The sequence below is a fragment of the Chamaea fasciata genome, unplaced genomic scaffold, assembly GCF_029207755.1.
Source record: "Chamaea fasciata isolate MVZ Bird 193981 ecotype frontalis unplaced genomic scaffold, bChaFas1.0.hap1 SCAF_7, whole genome shotgun sequence".
NCBI classification, from domain to species: Eukaryota; Metazoa; Chordata; class Aves; order Passeriformes; family Sylviidae; genus Chamaea; species Chamaea fasciata.
The window spans coordinates 61,069,964-61,087,114 of NW_027094092.1; the positions used below are offsets into that span (position 1 = coordinate 61,069,964).

The following is a 17,151-nucleotide window of genomic DNA, read 5'->3' on the forward strand; positions in this document are numbered from 1 at the left end:
ATTTCACCCCCTGCCATGGGCAGGGACACCTTCCACTATTCCAGGTTGCTCCAAGCCCCGTCCAGCCTGGCCTCGGTCACTTCCAGGGATCCAGGGGCAGCCACAGCTGCTCTGGGCAACAAGAACCTTTCAAAAAGAAAGACTTTTTCTCCTTTAAATTTTTTTATAGTTCCTGTTGGCAACTGTCTGCTGCTCTCCCTCAGAAGTGACTTGCAGGGATATTTCACATTAATCCAATTTTGGCTGGGTTTTCCTGGTCATTGCCCTTTAAAGACACAGCTTGAAAACTGCCATTTTGCAAAATTTTATCAGGGTTTTTTTTTTTTTTTTTTTCCTTCAGGGTTATATTTTCATTGCTGCTTTGATCCTCTGATCCTCTGGTCACAATTTTTCTTCTTTTTTTTTTCTTTTTTTTTTTGTCCCTGGAGTAGCTTTAAAACAAAAATTCCCACTGTAGTGGGAAACAATCTGGGTCTTTTGTCTATATGTATAAATAAGGAAACTTCCCTTTAAAAGCTTTTCTCCATTTGTCTCCCAGTTACTTCCTCTGTTGTTTTCTTTTTTCTTTTTATATTGTACTCTTGGTAGACATTTCAACAGCATTTAAAATGCCAGATAAGGAAATGAAAGCTGATGGTGTGGCAGAGAGAGATCCAGCGATTTTTCGGGGGTAAGGAGAAGGAAAGGAATTTACAGAGTGGAAAAGGGCTCAGAGCAGAGAATGATTTGTTTTGCAAAGGGCTGGGAGATGCTGGTTGTGAAACCCAGTGACATCAGGGATGGGTTGAGTTGCACGTGTCGACCTCAGAGCTGAGCTCTTAATTCTGTAAACATTCTGCCTTAGGGGACTGCTCACAAAATTTGGCGATGGCAGTGAAGATGTTGAAGAGTGAGTGCATCTCCTTCCTGTACAGTTGCTCTGCTCCAAAACCTCTTCCCCTCAAAATGCTGCAGGAGGCTTTGCCACTCACTGAGGAAGGGCTGGCTGCTCTCCCAGCGCCTAACCCTCACTTGGCTCCTTCCCTGATCCTCAGGAGAAATCCCAAAACTCTGCTTTCTCCCCTGCTCTCCTTCCTGAGTTACCTCACGGTCCCTGTGGAAGTGCCCAAGGCATAAAAGCAGATTTTTGTGATTTATCCATCAGCCAGGAGCGAGGCCTGGCTGTGACGGGATGTGCAGATGATCCTGCCCAGCTCGGGTGGCCGAATCCAAAAGCAAGACTGCAGACTGGAATCCCAGAATCCCAGAATGGGATTAAAAATCATCTCGTTCCACCCCCCTGCCATGGGCAGGGACACCTTCCACTGTCCCAGGCTGCTCCAAGCCCCATCCAGCCTGGCCTTGGACACTTCCAGGGATCCAGGGGCAGCCACAGCTTCTCTGGGCACCCTGTGCCAGGGACTCACCTCCCTCACAGGGAAGATTTTCTTCCCAGTATCTCACCTAAATCTGTTCTTTTCCAGCTTAAAACCATTCCCCCTGGTCCTGTCACTCCAGGCCTAAGTCTACAGTCCCTCCAGCCTGAGATCCAGTCCCTGAATGTATACTGATTTACAAACTTCAAATATCCTTCCCCACAGATTGCTCTATAACATCGGTAATTGTGGAAGGAGTTCATTAAAAACCAACACTCCTAACGAGATTAATGAGCTTCTCCCCTGCTCTTGCATTTCTAGTTTAACCCTGTGTGTGCAAAGCTCTGCTCTGCCTTTTCTGTGCCTCTGGTTTGTCTCATTTCCAGTCCTCAGGGAGTTCTGGCTTTGGTTTAACTGCTGCCCTTTTCATTGCAGAGCGACACTAAAGCGAGCTGGGCCGCCCCCGCTGCCTCCCAAGGTGAGAAATGTGGGATTTAAGGGATTTAGCCTGGCTAGGATGGCCTCTTGTTCTGCATTCTGCCTGTGATACCCCATCAGAGAGGAACCTCTGAAATTATTCTGCGCTCAGATGTCTTCTTTTCGTAGAACCACAGATCTCCTGAGCTGGCAGGGACCCACAGGGATCACCCAGTGCAGCTCCTGGCTCCAACAATCCCACCCCGGGCATCCCTGGCAGTGCTGTCCAAACACTCCTGGAGCTCTGGCAGCTTTGGGAATGTCACCATTCCCTGGGGAGCCTGGGCAGTGCCCAGCACCCTCTGGGGGAAGAACCTTTCCCTGATTTCCACCTAAACCTGGCACAGCTCCAGCCATTCCCTCAGGTCCTGTCCCTGCTCACCAGGGAGCTTCTTACCTTTCTTGTATTGTGGTGCCCAAAATCACACACACATTTCAAAGGCTGCTACATTTTTTATGTAGCAGCAGTCCGACTTAAATTCAACTTGTTCTTCCCGCTTACCATTCCCAATCCCTCACATCTCCCAAGTAACCATTCCCCTCTCTGGTTCCTTGCAGCCGAGGATGAACATTTACCCCGAGGAAAACCTCCCGGATGACAACAGATGCCAGACAATAAAACACTTCCCAGACCCCCAGAGCAGAGCCCCAGCAGCCCACAGGAGACAGAGCATCCCAGTCTGTGGGCCCCAGGCAGATTCCTGCCCCGTGGGGATGACCAGCAGCATCAGCAGCCCCGGATTGCTCACAGCCAGATACAGCGACCTGGGTAAATAAATGCCTTACCTGTCCTAAAGCTGCCTGGCACCTTGGGAAAGGAATTGTTTCCAGAGCCAGCTGTTCCCAGTAGATAATACTTTAAACCAAGCTGATCACGAGGTGAAATTTTTCTTTTCCCACGTGTGGTTCTTATTAGAGCCATTGCCCTGTGGTGGGAATGTTCTTCCCGAAACAAGGACACTCAGCCAGTCAGTCCCATTGCTGTGTTGCCTGCAGGAAGAGGAGAAAAACAATGAATGTGTGGGGAGGACTTTGCCACAGGAGAAAAACAATGGATGTGTGGGAAGGACCTCGCCACAGCTTTATTCTCAGTGGGATTTGTCCCAGGGACTGTTTGGATAACGGGAAGCGTGGGCACTGTGCTGGGAAGGGTTCAGCTCCCTGAGATGTGGCTATGGAATGTCAGAGCTTATTCCTCCACTCCAGCTCAGCACAGGGGAGAAGAGATTTTCTATTTCACTGTGGCAAACAAGCTGCAAACCATGTCTGGGCTCCTTTTCAGGCAATGGGAATGGGATGCTGAAACACATCGAGGAGAACGCAGAAGGACCCGGACAAATCCCTCAACTGCCGCGGAAAAAGGAGAAGAGAGATTTCCCTGTAGGTGTTGGGACTCTGGGGCTGATGTGACTGCTGTGTCCTGCAGCTCAGTGCACAGGAGGGGTTTTAAAGCCTTTCTTTCTTCCCACAGAAACCAGCAATCAATGGTTTGCCTCCCACTCCGAAGGTGCTGGTAAGAAATCCGTGTGCACTGGGAATTATGGAAACCTCTCTCTGCTGTGGAGGGTTTATGCTGGAATAAGGCACCAACTCACTTGGGTGGGATTTTCCGCATCTCACAGCCAGTTGTTTTTCCAGTGCTGAATCCACAATATTTGTTTTCCATTTTTTAAAACCTTCCTGTCACTGTTCAGACTGGATGTGAAAGGTTGGGGGCTTCCCTGGCTCTGTGAGTTGTGATCTCTAGTGGCAGCACTGCCATGTCCCCAGGTGCCACATCCACACAGATTTTAAATCCCTCCAGGGTGTATTGTTGTTACCCAGTAGGCACCTCAAGTTGTTGGTTCCCTTTTGAGCCCTCTTTGCATTTTGGGATGTCCATAAATTGAAATTAAAAGGCGTGATAGGCTGTGGGTGTTCAGCTGTGTGTGAGTGGCCGGGAAATCAACTCTTGACACTCTAAATTTGTTTCAGGTTTCGGTTTTGGTGTCTTTCAGATGGGAGCCTGTTTTTCCAAAGTCTTTGATGGTTGTCCTTTGAAGATTAATTGTGCAACTTCATGGATACATCCAGATACTAAAGGTAAAGTCATGTTAGGTTTGCTGATGGGCTTGGGAAAGAAAATAATTTGTGAAGTTATTTTAGGTTCGCATTTGAAACCTCACAAAGTGGGAAGGGAGTAATCCCTTTGCCTTGGTTTTTTCAGATCAGTACATCATCTTTGGCACAGAAGAAGGGATCTACACTCTGAATTTGAATGAACTTCACGAAGCAACCATGGAACAGGTGAGTTCTGGTGGCTTGAACACACAGAACAGATTCGGGGATATTCTGGAGCAGTGAAGTTTGACACTGGAGGGAGAAGGTGGATACCAGGCTCTGGGGCTTAAAGAATTCCCATCAAAGCCAAAAATGAAAACCTGAAAATCATTTCTTCCCTGACCTACCTGTGCTTTTTTAGGTGCTGCTTGTGTAACACTGCTGTCAAATCTTCCATCTCCTTGGAGAACAATTCCCTGCCCCTTCTCCCTCCATTCCATCCCCACTAGATGGCACATTGCAGCTCCTTGGATGCAAAGCCCTCAATCATTTAATTCAGCTACTCTTGTTATCCCCAAGAAGCTTTTCCTGGGCTCTTTAACCCTTTCCAAAGCCTTTCCATGCAATCATGGTCTTAAATCTGGTGTTTCAGAGTCAGGATGTCCTTGGAATCTCATTCCTTGTGTGTTTTCCTAAATTATTTCATCTAACAGTTTTCTCTGGGCTTTTCCACGTGCTTTTTTATGTCCCAGTGAAAGGTTGGCTGTGCCAGTGGTGGGTAGGGAGAACATTCAGTGCACTTCAAACAAAGTTTCCTTTTCCATGAAAGCATTCCCAGGTGGCAGAGGTCAGCTGTGACCACCTCAAACCCCACAGGCTTCTGCCACACCATTTGTCCCCACATTTCCTTTTAGCCATTTGATGATTTCTCCCCTCCAAATGCACATTCTGAACTCTTTCTCCAGCTTTTAATTCTGGTTGCGTCTTCCAGTGTGCTTCCTGTCTGTCCAAGGTTAATATCTCCCAGTTCCAGGAGGATATTTTTATTCCATTTCTAGTTTTTTGTTTTTCAGTGGAATCACTGAATAAACCCAGAGCTATTCTGTTAAACAGAAAATCGCTGGGAGATACTCAGAGTTTGTGTCCAACCAGTTGGATCTTTTCTTTCTACACTTTCTCCTACACCTATTTTCTTCTTTTGTACATGAGAGTGGCATACAGGACAAAGTGTTCTAGAATCATGGAATGGTTTGGGATGGAAGGGAACTTAAATCCCATCCATTTCCACCCCTGCCGTGGGCAGGGACATTTTCCTGTATCCCAGGCTGCTCCAAGCCTGTCCAGCCTGGCTTATTCCAATATTCCATGGTCTGTCTGTGCAGGGCTAAGTAAAGGTCCAAAACAGGGAATAAACAGGAAGATGGGATTTTCTCCAGTGTGGATCCCTGCAGGAATGGGGATGGAGGTGGATCAGGCAGAGAAAATCACAGTTAAAAGTTTCTGGATGTTTCTATTAATGGAATTCTTTTCTTTTTTATCCAGTTGTTTCCTCGAAAGTGCACCTGGCTGTACGTTATCAACAACACCCTGATGTCCCTGTCAGGTGAGTGCAAACGGAGGGGAGATGATGGCAATTCTAAATAAACAGGAACGTTGAAAGTCATGACTGACTGCAGTGTATTTGGTTGGTCTGGAGAGGAGAAGGCTCCAGGGAGAGCTCAGAGCCCCTGGCAGGGCCTGAAGGGGCTCCAGGAGAGCTGGAGAGGGACTGGGGACAAGGGATGGAGGGACAGGACACAGGGAATGGCTTCAAATTGGAAAAGGGGAGATTTGGGTGGGATATTGGGAATTAGGAATTCCTGGCTGGGCTGGAATTCCCAGATTTGCTGTGGCTGCCCCTGGATCCCTGGAAGTGTCCAAGGCCAGGTTGGACACTGGGCTTGGAGCAGCCTGGGACAGTGGGAGGTGTCCCTGCCATGGCTGGGGTGGCACTGGATGACATTTCATGTCCCTTCCAACCCAGACTACTCTGGGATTCTGCGGTCCTAAAACAAAACCTGATATTGAAGGGGAACGAGGTGGCTTTCAAGCACTGCTGATCCAGCAGTTCTGCTGCTTGGATTTACTGATTCCTGAGCAATCAGTTGTCCTGGAATAGAACATTCCAGACAGGAATGAGGCACTGTGCCATGGAGGCTGATGGTGGGCCTGTGCTTTTAAACATGCAGGATTTATATAACACTTGTCTTGGTTTGTAGATACAAAAATAACCAAAGGAAAATATCTATAAGAAAAATAAGAAAAATAAAATTTATTGTTGTTTTATAATTGCAGCCTTTTAAAAATGCTTGCATAAAACTAACTAATGAAATGAGCTCTGATTTTCTCTATACTCATTATTATTTTTATCATGTTTTCTTTTACTTCATATCTGGACTTGACCTACCTGCCACCTGTTTGTAGAAGGTAATTTTTCCATGTTTGCATTTTCCTGAGCATTGCAGTTGTGTGCTGTGGAGGAGTGGCTGAGATATCAACCGTGCCTTTCTCTCTTACAGGGAAAACATTCCAGCTCTACTCCCATAATTTAATAGCCTTGTTTGAACAAGCCAAAAAAACAGGATTAGCTGCTCATATTCAAACCCACAGATTTCCTGACAAAATATTACCGAGGTACAAACCTTTCACCTATTGGCAATTATTAATAAGTGAAAATAGCCATAAATTGTGTTGGTGCTGTTGAGTTGGTGCATGAAGGGCCCTGACATCTCTTGCTGATGCCTTTTTTTTTTTTTTGTGATTATTATTCCAGGAAATTTGCCTTAACAACCAAGATCCCTGACACAAAAGGATGCCACAAATGCTGTATAGGTGAGCAAATAAATCCAGCTGGGCCATTTATTCCCCTTCCCCTTGTCCCCGGACATGGCATGTCTGAAACTCATTTCTTTTTAATAAACTTAAGAGTTCTTTGTTCAGAAGAAAGGCTGAGGGGAATTGGGGTGGTTCAGCCTGGAGATGTTCCAGAGTCACCTAATTGGGACATTTCAGTGCCTGAAGGAGCTACAGGAAAGATGGAGAGAAACTATTTAGCAGGGATGGAATGCCAGGACAAGGGGGAATGGCTTCCCAGTGCCAGAGGGCAGGGATGGATGGGATATTTGGATTAAATCCTTGCCAGACCCCTGGCACATCCACACACATCCACAAAATCCTTTCTGCTTTGTCACCTCGGCTCAAGGTGTGACCCAGTTCCAACTTGTAGTGAGGAAAACTTGAATATTTTCCACCAAGAAAGGATCAGGAGGAATGAAAACTCTGGCAGGCTGGGGAGGGCAGAGCCATAAGTGCAATTGGAAGGGCACAAAAAGAATTAATTAAAGCTTGGGGAGTTGTGGATTTGTCTGCAGCTGGGGCTGCCTACACAACCTTTGTCCTTTGCAGTGGTGGCCCTGGTGCTGTGTGAAATCAGAACCATGGAATTATCAAGGCTGGAAAAGCCCTCTGAGATGATCCATCCATTCCCCCAGCACTAACCCACGTCCCCAAGTGTCACATCTGCAGATTTGTTCCTTTCCACCCCTAAAAATGAACAGAAAGCTGCACACTTGGACATCCCGTTCAGCTCATCTGAAGCGCCCACAACAGCCATGTTTACAACTCATTCCTGAGATCAGGCTGCTCCTGCATCCAGCAGAGCTTAAAAAACCACCCCCAAACCCTGCCTCATGGATTTCAGGAGCTATCAGAGCTCCCCAGGACCTTTCCTGCTTGGGGATTGTTTTATTCCAACGCCAGCCTGACCCCGAGCTCTCCCTCCCGCCTCCCACAGCCCCAGGGGGAGGCACTGCAGCTTTTCTGCCCACTCAGCCTCTGAACTGGGACTCCAGGAATGCAACTGGTTATTAATTAAAGCTGCAATTGAATTTATCTGGAACGTGGCACGATACTAACCACTGTGGATGTTGGAATGGGAAGCCAGGAATGCAGCAAGTGGGAAACTGATGGAACGAGATGGGCTTTAAGGTCCCTTCCAAGCCTAATCATGCCATGATATAATTTTATGATGCTATTTTTTAACTCATTTGTAAAGCTAACTGTAGAGTTGGGGTTTTTGATGGTTGGTTTTGTTTTTTTTTCCAAGTATGCATTGAACTTGCAGAGCTTTAAAATGACTGTTTTCTGGGGTTTTTTTTTCTTATTTTATGCAGTACGAAATCCATACACAGGCCACAAGTACCTGTGTGGTGCGTTGCAGTCTGGAATTGTTCTGCTTCAGTGGTATGAGCCAATGCAGAAATTCATGTTAATAAAGGTAAGCATTTGCTTTTTAGTTTAGTTCAATAGTTACCCAGCTGTTGAAATAACCTTTGCAGAGTTTGTGATGGAAAGTACACCTCGGGCTGGTGCCATTTGTGGCTTGCAAGCACTTGAAAATCTGGCTGGACACATTTTGACTCAGAAAATCTTGTGACTGAAGTAATTTAAGTAATATCAAAGTGCTGGATCAAGCCCAGCACTGGCAATAACAGACCATGATCCACCTCTGCCCAGCTTCAAAAAAATTCTGTGCATTTATACTTCGTGCATGTTGTTGCAGAGTCATTTCGAGGTAAAATCAAACTCACAGAGTTTTGTTGATGTTTTGTTTTGACTTTTTTTTCCCCCCAGCACTTTGATTTCCCCCTGCCCAGCCCTCTGCACGTGTTTGAGATGCTGGTGATCCCCGAGCAGGAGTATCCCATGGTGTGTGTGGCCATCTCCAAGGGCACGGAGCCAAACCAGGTGGTGCAGTTTGAGACAATCAACCTGAACTCTGCCTCCTCCTGGTTCACAGAGATCGGGGCAGGTGAGGCCCTTGCTCCCTCTTCCAGCTGGTTTGATGGCTGGGAATGCTGGATATTTCTTCCTTGGAGTCTTTTGGAAACCCTTAAGGCTTGGTAGCTTCTCTGCCTGAAGCAGATGGAAGCTGATCCCAGATTGGAAAAGCTGGAGAGGGATTTGGGATAAGGGCTGGAGGGACAGGACACAGGGTATGGCTCCCACTGCCAGAGGGCAGGGATGGATGGGAGATTGGGAAGGAATTCTTTATTCAGAGGGTGGGGAAACCCTGGAATGGAATTCCCAGAGCAGCTGTGGCTGCCCCTGGATCCCTGGAAGTGTCCCAGGCCAGGTTGAGCAGGATTTAGAGCAGCCTGGGACAGTGGGAGCTGTCCCTGCTCATGGCAGGGGTGGAATGTGATGGGATTTAAGGTAACTTCCAATCCCAACTATTCTGTGATTCCCTGATTCTCTGTTGAGCTGACCTGCCCACATCAGTGCAAGCTGTCCTTACTAAACACCTTTTCTTATTTAAATTTCCTCAAACATCAGTCAGAGCCTGCTGCTTGGGTTCTCCTTTGTGGTTCCATGCTGTTTCCTGGGATCCTGCTCTTTCCCCTCCTTTCCTGCATAAAAACTCCCAGAACTGGATTCTTGTCCATCCTCCAGCCCTTGGGGGAGGGTTGTTATCTTCAGCTGGCTCTTAAAAAGCACAGATTTGGGTTATTTTTAAGACCTGGTTGATATTTTGCAGCTGCTTTTCTCCTTGGCCTTTGTTGGATGTACATTTTTACCTTTAAAAATTGGTTTTTTACCAGCTGTAGGAACAACTTCATTAATAAAAGCTGGGGAAAAAAAATTCTATTAAACTAGTTTATTATCATCACAATCTTTCCAGATGTGGATTTCTGGGAAAAGAGTGGGGGTTTAGGAAGTAAAAGTCCTTTTGTTTATTGTGGTGCCTCTCTATGGAGGAAGATGTGCTGAACCATCGCATAAAACGTGTTTTATCCATTTAAAGTTGTGTTTTTCTATTAAATAGCTGCTTTGACCAGAGAGGTTTGTGCTTCTCTCAGAACATTCTGGGATCCTAGAGCCATTAAAAATCAGAGTAACCAAAAAAAAAAAAAAAAAAAAAATCAGAGTAACAAAAGAGCACAGTGAAAAAAGCTTGAGGGAGGGGGAGGGCAGAGTCTCTTGTTGTGATATAAATATAAAATAATCTGTTTTTTTCCCCCAGGCAATCAGCAGTTGGATGCCATTCACGTGACACAGCTGGAGAGAGACACTGTCCTGGTCTGCCTGGACAGTGAGTAACACAAAACTCTCTTGGATAACTCACTACACCTCGTGCAAAACTTGGGCTGCCACACTTGTTGATTTGAACTTTCACCACGAGGGGGTTTTTTTGTTTTGTTTTGTTTTGTTTTCCTCTACATTATTAATTTGTGTTGTAATGTTTCCAAAAAGGTAGTTTGGATAAGTGGGATTTCATTCTGTTTTTTTTTGTAATTCCACTTTTCCCTCTTCGTGTGTGCGTCACTCTGTCAAGTCTAAATCCACACCAAGTGGTACAAACTTTCCTGGATGTATTTTGAGAAGAAAGATGCTCTTGGCTTCATCTGCAGATATTAAGTTTGGGTATTTCTATGTGCCTTAAAGATCAAATTTGTATTTTACACTTCAGTCCTTTTCAGCAGTGGGTTTTAATGCTGATTTTTCTCTTTCTCTTGAGAATTTGTGAAAATAGTGAATTTACAAGGGAAATTGAAGTCAAGCAAGAAATTGGCTTCTGAGCTGAGCTTTGATTTCTGCATCGAGTCAGTGGGTGAGTGATTTGCTGCTCTGGTGTCTCTCAGGGGTTTAAGAATTCACTGTTGAAAGCCTGACTGGTTTCTGGTCATGTCCATAGCAATGAGAACAAAAAATGGGCAGGAAAAAGTGGTTTAGTGGTACATAAATCAGTGTTAGCCTTCTAAAAGTTAAGATTTTATTTCAAGTAATAGCACATCCATTTTTTTTTTTTAACAGTCAGGGTAATAATATTTGAATGTAATTCTCAAGCTGCTGTCTTTAGACTAGGACAGGAGGTTTTTTTAAAACTTGAATTGTAGCTGTCAAACGAGACTTCCTGCTGTAATAAACTCTGAGAATCACTGAATTAAATCACTCAGAGCTGGCAGCTCTGTGCTCTCTGTGTCCCTGACTGGAAAACTCCCATTTTCCATCATACATCTATTTTGAAGTAACTGTAATAATTCAGGTGATGTGTCATTTCCAGCAGCCTGCAGTGCTTTGGTTGGCAGTGTTTGTTTTTTTCCACTTCCTGAGGGGTTCTCCAGAAGCACTGGGAAAACAAGGATGCGGGGAATGGGGTGTGATTGTGTCCCTGCTTTGCAGTGTGCCTTCAGGACAGCGTGCTGGCCTTCTGGAAACATGGCATGCAGGGCAAGAGCTTCAAGTCAGATGAAGTGAGTGATCTCCAGCCTCTCCACTTTAATTCCTCCTGTTCTTTATTTACCACTAGATCCTTTGGCTTCCCTCTCTGCTTCCCAAATGAGAATGCTCCCATTCCACAATGTTTAACATCAATTTATCCATTTCACTCCCGTGCTTTGCATTAAATTGCATCTGAACGTTTCTTTCCTTTCAACTCAGACCAATAAATTTCCTTCTGCTGCTGAAATGGATCTGAAAATCTGCATTTTTCTGCAGGTGACCCAGGAGATATCTGATGAGACCAGGGTTTTCCGCCTGCTGGGCTCAGACAGGTAATCTCCCTGCAGAAACAGAAGCCTTTTGTTTTATTTAAACCAGCTTTCCTAGTTTCCCAGCTGGGCCTGGCTGCCAGCCCAGCCCAGCTCTGTCTGTGGGCACCAAGTGTCAGGGAGAGAGGAGAGATGCTCTTGCCTTGCAGGGTGCCCAGTGCACTTCTGGAAGAGCCTGCTCCTGGTTTTGGATTGTCCTGGTGAGCTGGGAATTACCTTGGCAGGAGTCAGTTAAAAAACAACCTTTCCTGGTCTGGAAACAGCAAACTAGAACTCCCTCAGGTTTTAATCACAGTGATCCAAATCCACACATTATCCATAACATCCAGCGGATCCCTTCCAGCTGCACAGGTGGGCAGAGGTGCAGCTGTCCCCAGGTCTGCAGCCTGAGCAGAAGCTGCCCCAGGCTGGACACGTTCACTTGTGGATTCTCAGCCAGGAATGGGCAGGGATGAGTCCAGCAATCACTTCCAGCCACAGAATTCCAGGCTGGTTTGGGTTGGAAGGGACCCTAAAGCTCGTCTTGTTCCACCCCTTCCACTAGACCAAGTGGCTCAGAGCCTTGAACACCTCCTGCTCTCAAATCCCTGATCCTCTGCTCCCTCATCTGGCCTTGGAACTGCCAACCCCTTTGGTTTGTATTTTCCATCTCTGTACAAACGGGGCAGGAGTTTTTCCTGCCATTCCAGTGAGATGTGGAGTCACCTTTTTACCCTGGATCGCTCTGGAGCTGCTCAGGTGCAGAGGTGAGGATCAGGGACAGAAGCTGTTCAGAGAGTTCATTTGAGAACTCTCTGAGGAAAACAAAATGCAGAGGCAAGTTTAATCCTAAAACCAACAAGAACTGGTGCAGAGAAATGCTCAGCATTTGGGAGAGAGGGGGCAGGTCAAAGGCCCAACCACACCAGCTGATGGTCAAGGTCCAGCAGCGCTCAGTGTGCCAAGACAGGGAGAGAATCATTTTCCAGAGTGGCCCACAGGAACATGATCAGCAGGACAAAGGCAGAAATGGGCTTGAGTGATCCCTGTGAGGTGAGGGGAATTGTTGAGGTTGCTTATCAGAAGATGTAGGAGGGATAAACAATCTGGGCTGCAGATGATGGGACTGTGGAATTACAGAATGGATTGGGTTGGAGACGACCTTGAAAATCACCCAGTTCCAACCCTTCCACTACATCTTGTCCTTCAGTGTTTTTATCGGAAGTGGTGCTGGAAAATGAGGAGACTGGTTAAAGAATGAGACACCCAAGACATCTGGGGGGAACCTCCATCTCCAATCTGTAGAAACCCCTGAGTTTCCTCCTCAGGAGTTACACCAAGAGCTGGTTTTTCCTCCCTTAACTGTGGACCCCGTTTGTGTTTTGTTGCAGGGTGGTTGTGCTGGAGAGCAGGCCCACAGAAAACCCCACAGCTCACAGCAACCTCTACATCCTGGCTGGACATGAAAACAGTTACTGAGCAGCACCCACCCACCGAACACCAGAGGGAATTGGCCACGCTGGGACCCAGGAGCTCCAGGGAACCGGGACTGGCCGCTCCTGACGCCGGAATTGTGTTGGTTTTTAGGGTGGGGATCAATCCATTTTTGCAGCTGGGAACAGCTGGTTCTGTCTCTTGCCACTGTGTGGTTGGTTATATCGAGTTTGCTTAATAAAAGCTGAGATAAAGAGCCCTTTACTCGTTAGTTCTAGGGAAACAGAGCCTTGAAACATGTTCTGCAGTAAAGGTGCCATAAACTGTTAAATATTTCCCTTCCCTTGGATTTTCCTCTTGTTCTGTAGATACAGATCTAGTGCTGGCTGTTGGCCCTGTTTTATACTGAGTCTTATTCTTAATAAAACAAAGATTTGTGTAGGAAGTGAAAGTATCTGCAAAGCTTTTTGGTTTTAAATCTGCCATTGGGTATGGCTTTGTATAATAGACTATTTAATCCTTATTTATTAATCTGCTGCTAGGATGGGGTAATGTCTAACTTTTAGCAAAGGAAGGTTGCAGAGCAGCTTACTTTTTTTTTTTTTTAACTATTGTATAAAGATTTGATTATTCTTTTTCCTTGTAGGGATGTAGTGCATTACTGAGGGGTGTGTTACCGTGTTGGGTGATGATGTAAAAAAAAAAACAAAAACAATTGCAGTTTTGTACAACAAAGTATTTTGTATTGATTTTTCTGCCTGCAGAATTGCCATAAAAGGGATTTTCTTACTTCCTAGATGTAGGGTGTGTGTACACAAAGTAGAATATTGATATCAGATTTGTTGCTCCTGGGTGGCTGTGTACAATATCCATGTGTGTGTGTGTGTGTGCATGCGTGTGAAGTTGCCTGGCAGTGTGTATTTTTTATATATATATTTATACATATATATATAAAAATGTACAAAACATATATGCTTTATTTTCATAAATTAGGGATAAGCCTTGTGACACTGAAGTGGAAATTGTAGCAGGTCGTCATCCTTAATGAATGAAAGTATCATGTATCCGACTGCCCACGACGTGTGGTTTATTTATGCTCTTCCAGAGGGGAGCCTGGAGCCACAGCTGAGCCTGAGCAGCATTCCAGCTGCTGTGCTTTGGGAATGGCTGCTGCCCCAGCTGGGAGTATAAATAAACATGATAAGAACCAGTATTCTTATATCCAAGCTTTGATCACTTTTTGGTCACCTGCTTTTTTTTTTTCATTTTTTTTTCTTTCTTCCCTTTCTCTTTCTCCATTGAAGAGTCGCATCGGTTCCTTTTGTCTTCCTCATTAATTAAAATTCTTGAGGTACCATGAAATATAGACTGACTCCAGGAGAGCATCTGGTTTTACTACCTCACATTACCCTGCTGGCTTTGATGTGAACACTCCTCGGGCAGGTGCAGTAGCAGCTCAGAAACATTGGAATTCAAAGGGTTGGGGTTTTTTTAATCAAATGTCTGTTCAGCTCCTGAGATCTGCTGCCTAGGAAGGAGAGGCTGGAATTCCCAGGTCATTTGAGCAGAGCAGGAAAGGTGTGTGACAGCTGGGAATGGTTTGGTGCTGTGTTGGCATCGGGCTCCGTGATCCATAATTTAACACAGAGGGAATTGTCTGGGCCCACGTGATGGCTCAGGGACGTCTCCTTACTCAGGACAGCTGCAAGTTGGGAAGGTCTCCAGAGGGGAAAACAGCCCTGCACACATTTAGCATTTTAGCCACTGTCATTCCAAACTAATTCTTGCTGACCTGACATCCACGTCAAGTCAGGCTTTTCGGTTCTGACGCTGTGTCAAAGCTTAGTAAGTAGTAAGTGTACGGATAAAATTTACAGATCACCCCAAAGAGCATGAAAAATGTGCTTTGAGGGTGGTCAGCTGGAATTGGATCAGCAGCATTAAAAGCAGGACGTGTGATTTTTGTCTTTTAATGGCGTTCTCTAGTGTTGAAATTACTTCTCCACAGGTTAACAGTGACTGGTGATTAACCTCAAATGGTGCCGCTCCTGGTCTTTCAAACAAAAATTAAGGTGAAGTGAAGCACCAGGTGTAGATATTGTAGAGCAAACACTTTTTAATTTACCTCATTCACTACAGAAGGTAATTTCAGCTTCATCTTTGGAAACACTTAAAGGAGATCTCTAAAAGACTAGAGAAACCTGTAAATAAAATCAGAATATTTATGGGGAATAACTGGAGTAAATAACTCTTAGGTCATGACACTGTCATGCAGAAATAACGAGCTGAAAGTGTTTTTCTTTGACACGAATGGCTGGTGCTTTGCTGGATCATAAAGAATAAACTTAGGAAAGTCTTCGTTTCATCAAACCTCCTTTAGCTGTTGAAGCATTTCTGATGGCATGTTGTGAAATGCTTTCTGCTGGTTTCATAGACAGTGGCATTTATTTTTTTTCTGGCATGATCTGCAAGATGCTGTTTCCTAGCATAAAAACCTCACTTTTGTTCCGTGCCACGGAGCAGATTTGCATGTTCCGTAGTCAACCCAGCCAGCCTCGGTGACTGATCAGTGTAATTTGTGTTTGACTGTTTAATTTAGTCTGCCGTTGTCTGTATCTTTGTTTTTGTGGAATTTCAACCAGGCTTGAGAAAGCCTAACAGGGGGAGCTCGGGGGTGATTGAAGCAGAAGCTTGCTCAGCCCGTTCTTCCTCGCTCAACATTTATCAAACTTTCCATTATTGGATGCACGAGGTCACGTACCCGAGTTGAAAGCCTTAAAACAGACTCCCAGAGCTCTTGGCAGTACAAACAGCATGGGGGAGAGCAGTCTGTGGATTAATCCCTTTGGATTTCCCAACCAAATTCCTCGCAAGTGAAAAATACAGCTGGAACTGTGCTGGCATCTCTTTGAAGAAGAAAGGTACAACGCATCAGGGAGCCACGGTGTCTCTGGATGGAAAGGACAAGACTGGGAGACTCTGAAATGTGCTTTTTTTTTTTCTTTTCTTTTTTTTTTTTTACCTTCTTTAGTCGTTAGGTGTAACTGAGACTCATAACTGCACTCGTTCAGTTTGTGTAACCAGGCTTTGTTCCACGGGAGTTTCTGTTGCAGTCCAGTCTATGCCAAATAAACTGCTTTATTTGATCTGTGGCGTGGTGACTCGCTGGGAACAATACCTTGTCAGAGGGATCTGGGGAGAATCCAGCCCGTCTCCAGGCTTTGTGGCTGCTGTGGGAAGGGCCTGGCGCCGCTGGTCTCCATCCTCCAGACTGCTGGGAGCCAGCAGCAGCTCCCCGGGACAGCACAGGAGGGAGAAATCGGGGACAAATTATCCCCTGCCCAGCCCTGCTGCCAGTCACCTGGGAACACCAAGGAGCCACTCAGGAGTTGTTTGGCTGGAAAAGCGGAGGCTGCCTTGTGCCTGGGAAGAGAGCAGGGGCCGCTGGGCTTCAAAGAGCTGCTCAGAGGAGGAAAACACGGCTCAGCCTCGGATCTAGAGCAGTTCACACCTCGTCCTCACACTCTGGGCTGTTGGCTGCAGGTGCTTCAGGCGCTGTACCTGTATCCCAGATCTTCAGGGATCTGCTGAGGTAGAGGAAAAAAAGAGGTTGAAAAAACGGTGTCGTGAACGCGCCTTTGGACAACACAAAGAACTGCCAGTTACTGGCTGTTATATTTATAAATAAATATGTGTACAGGAATATTCCTCCTCTGCAAGAGATTGTTACCTCTGGGGGTCAATCCTGGCAGCTGGAATGTGAGGACTGCACATCTCCGATGGATGTGGCTTAGGAAGAAAAATAATTCACGGATCTTTGTTCTGAGTTGGGAAGCACCTCGGGAAAGGACTGGGAAGGGAGGAGGCGTGAGGTGGAGCGGGGTGCCCACAGTTATATTCAGATCTAATACTGAAAGCAATTCCCACCACAAAAGGCCACCTTGGTCAGGGGATGAGGAGAGGGATGAGGATCCAGGGACCCAGACCGGGTGCACCAGGAAAGAGAACGGGATGGTCAGGGATGGAAAAGCTCGAGCTGAGGAAGGGTCTGGCTGCTGGCAGGAGCCCATTCAGTGTCAGAGACACTGGAACCGTGCAGTGGGAAAATGTTCCAGGGAAACCTCCAGGGAAGTGCGGGCGCTGCTTGAGGCTGCGGAAGGCTGCTCCCTCTTCCAGCCCCGCAGGAAAACGGAGACAAACTCGACGACCCTCTGGAAAGGCAGAGAGGGGCAAAGACAACGAGATCACGGCAGGGAGGTTGGAGCTGGATGCTCCTT

General features: G+C 46.1%; 1 protein-coding gene across 1 annotated transcript in view; it reads left to right on the top strand.

Moving 5' to 3' along the window:
- Nucleotides 1-16,020, top strand: part of MAP4K5 (mitogen-activated protein kinase kinase kinase kinase 5) — a 56,717-nt gene extending 40,697 nt beyond the window's left edge. Inside the window, exons 16-33 of the mRNA XM_066189169.1 lie at nucleotides 845-889; nucleotides 1,791-1,833; nucleotides 2,391-2,601; nucleotides 3,115-3,212; nucleotides 3,304-3,345; nucleotides 3,830-3,914; nucleotides 4,039-4,118; nucleotides 5,415-5,475; nucleotides 6,336-6,338; nucleotides 6,431-6,545; nucleotides 6,685-6,743; nucleotides 8,084-8,187; nucleotides 8,544-8,721; nucleotides 9,934-10,002; nucleotides 10,429-10,521; nucleotides 11,094-11,164; nucleotides 11,409-11,464; nucleotides 12,832-16,020. Of these exons, the coding sequence (XP_066045266.1) occupies nucleotides 845-889; nucleotides 1,791-1,833; nucleotides 2,391-2,601; nucleotides 3,115-3,212; nucleotides 3,304-3,345; nucleotides 3,830-3,914; nucleotides 4,039-4,118; nucleotides 5,415-5,475; nucleotides 6,336-6,338; nucleotides 6,431-6,545; nucleotides 6,685-6,743; nucleotides 8,084-8,187; nucleotides 8,544-8,721; nucleotides 9,934-10,002; nucleotides 10,429-10,521; nucleotides 11,094-11,164; nucleotides 11,409-11,464; nucleotides 12,832-12,919 (1,501 nt within the window). The 3' untranslated portion in view covers nucleotides 12,920-16,020. The remainder of the gene's footprint in view (nucleotides 1-844; nucleotides 890-1,790; nucleotides 1,834-2,390; nucleotides 2,602-3,114; nucleotides 3,213-3,303; nucleotides 3,346-3,829; nucleotides 3,915-4,038; nucleotides 4,119-5,414; nucleotides 5,476-6,335; nucleotides 6,339-6,430; nucleotides 6,546-6,684; nucleotides 6,744-8,083; nucleotides 8,188-8,543; nucleotides 8,722-9,933; nucleotides 10,003-10,428; nucleotides 10,522-11,093; nucleotides 11,165-11,408; nucleotides 11,465-12,831) is intronic.
- Nucleotides 16,021-17,151: the final 1,131 nt, after the last annotated feature.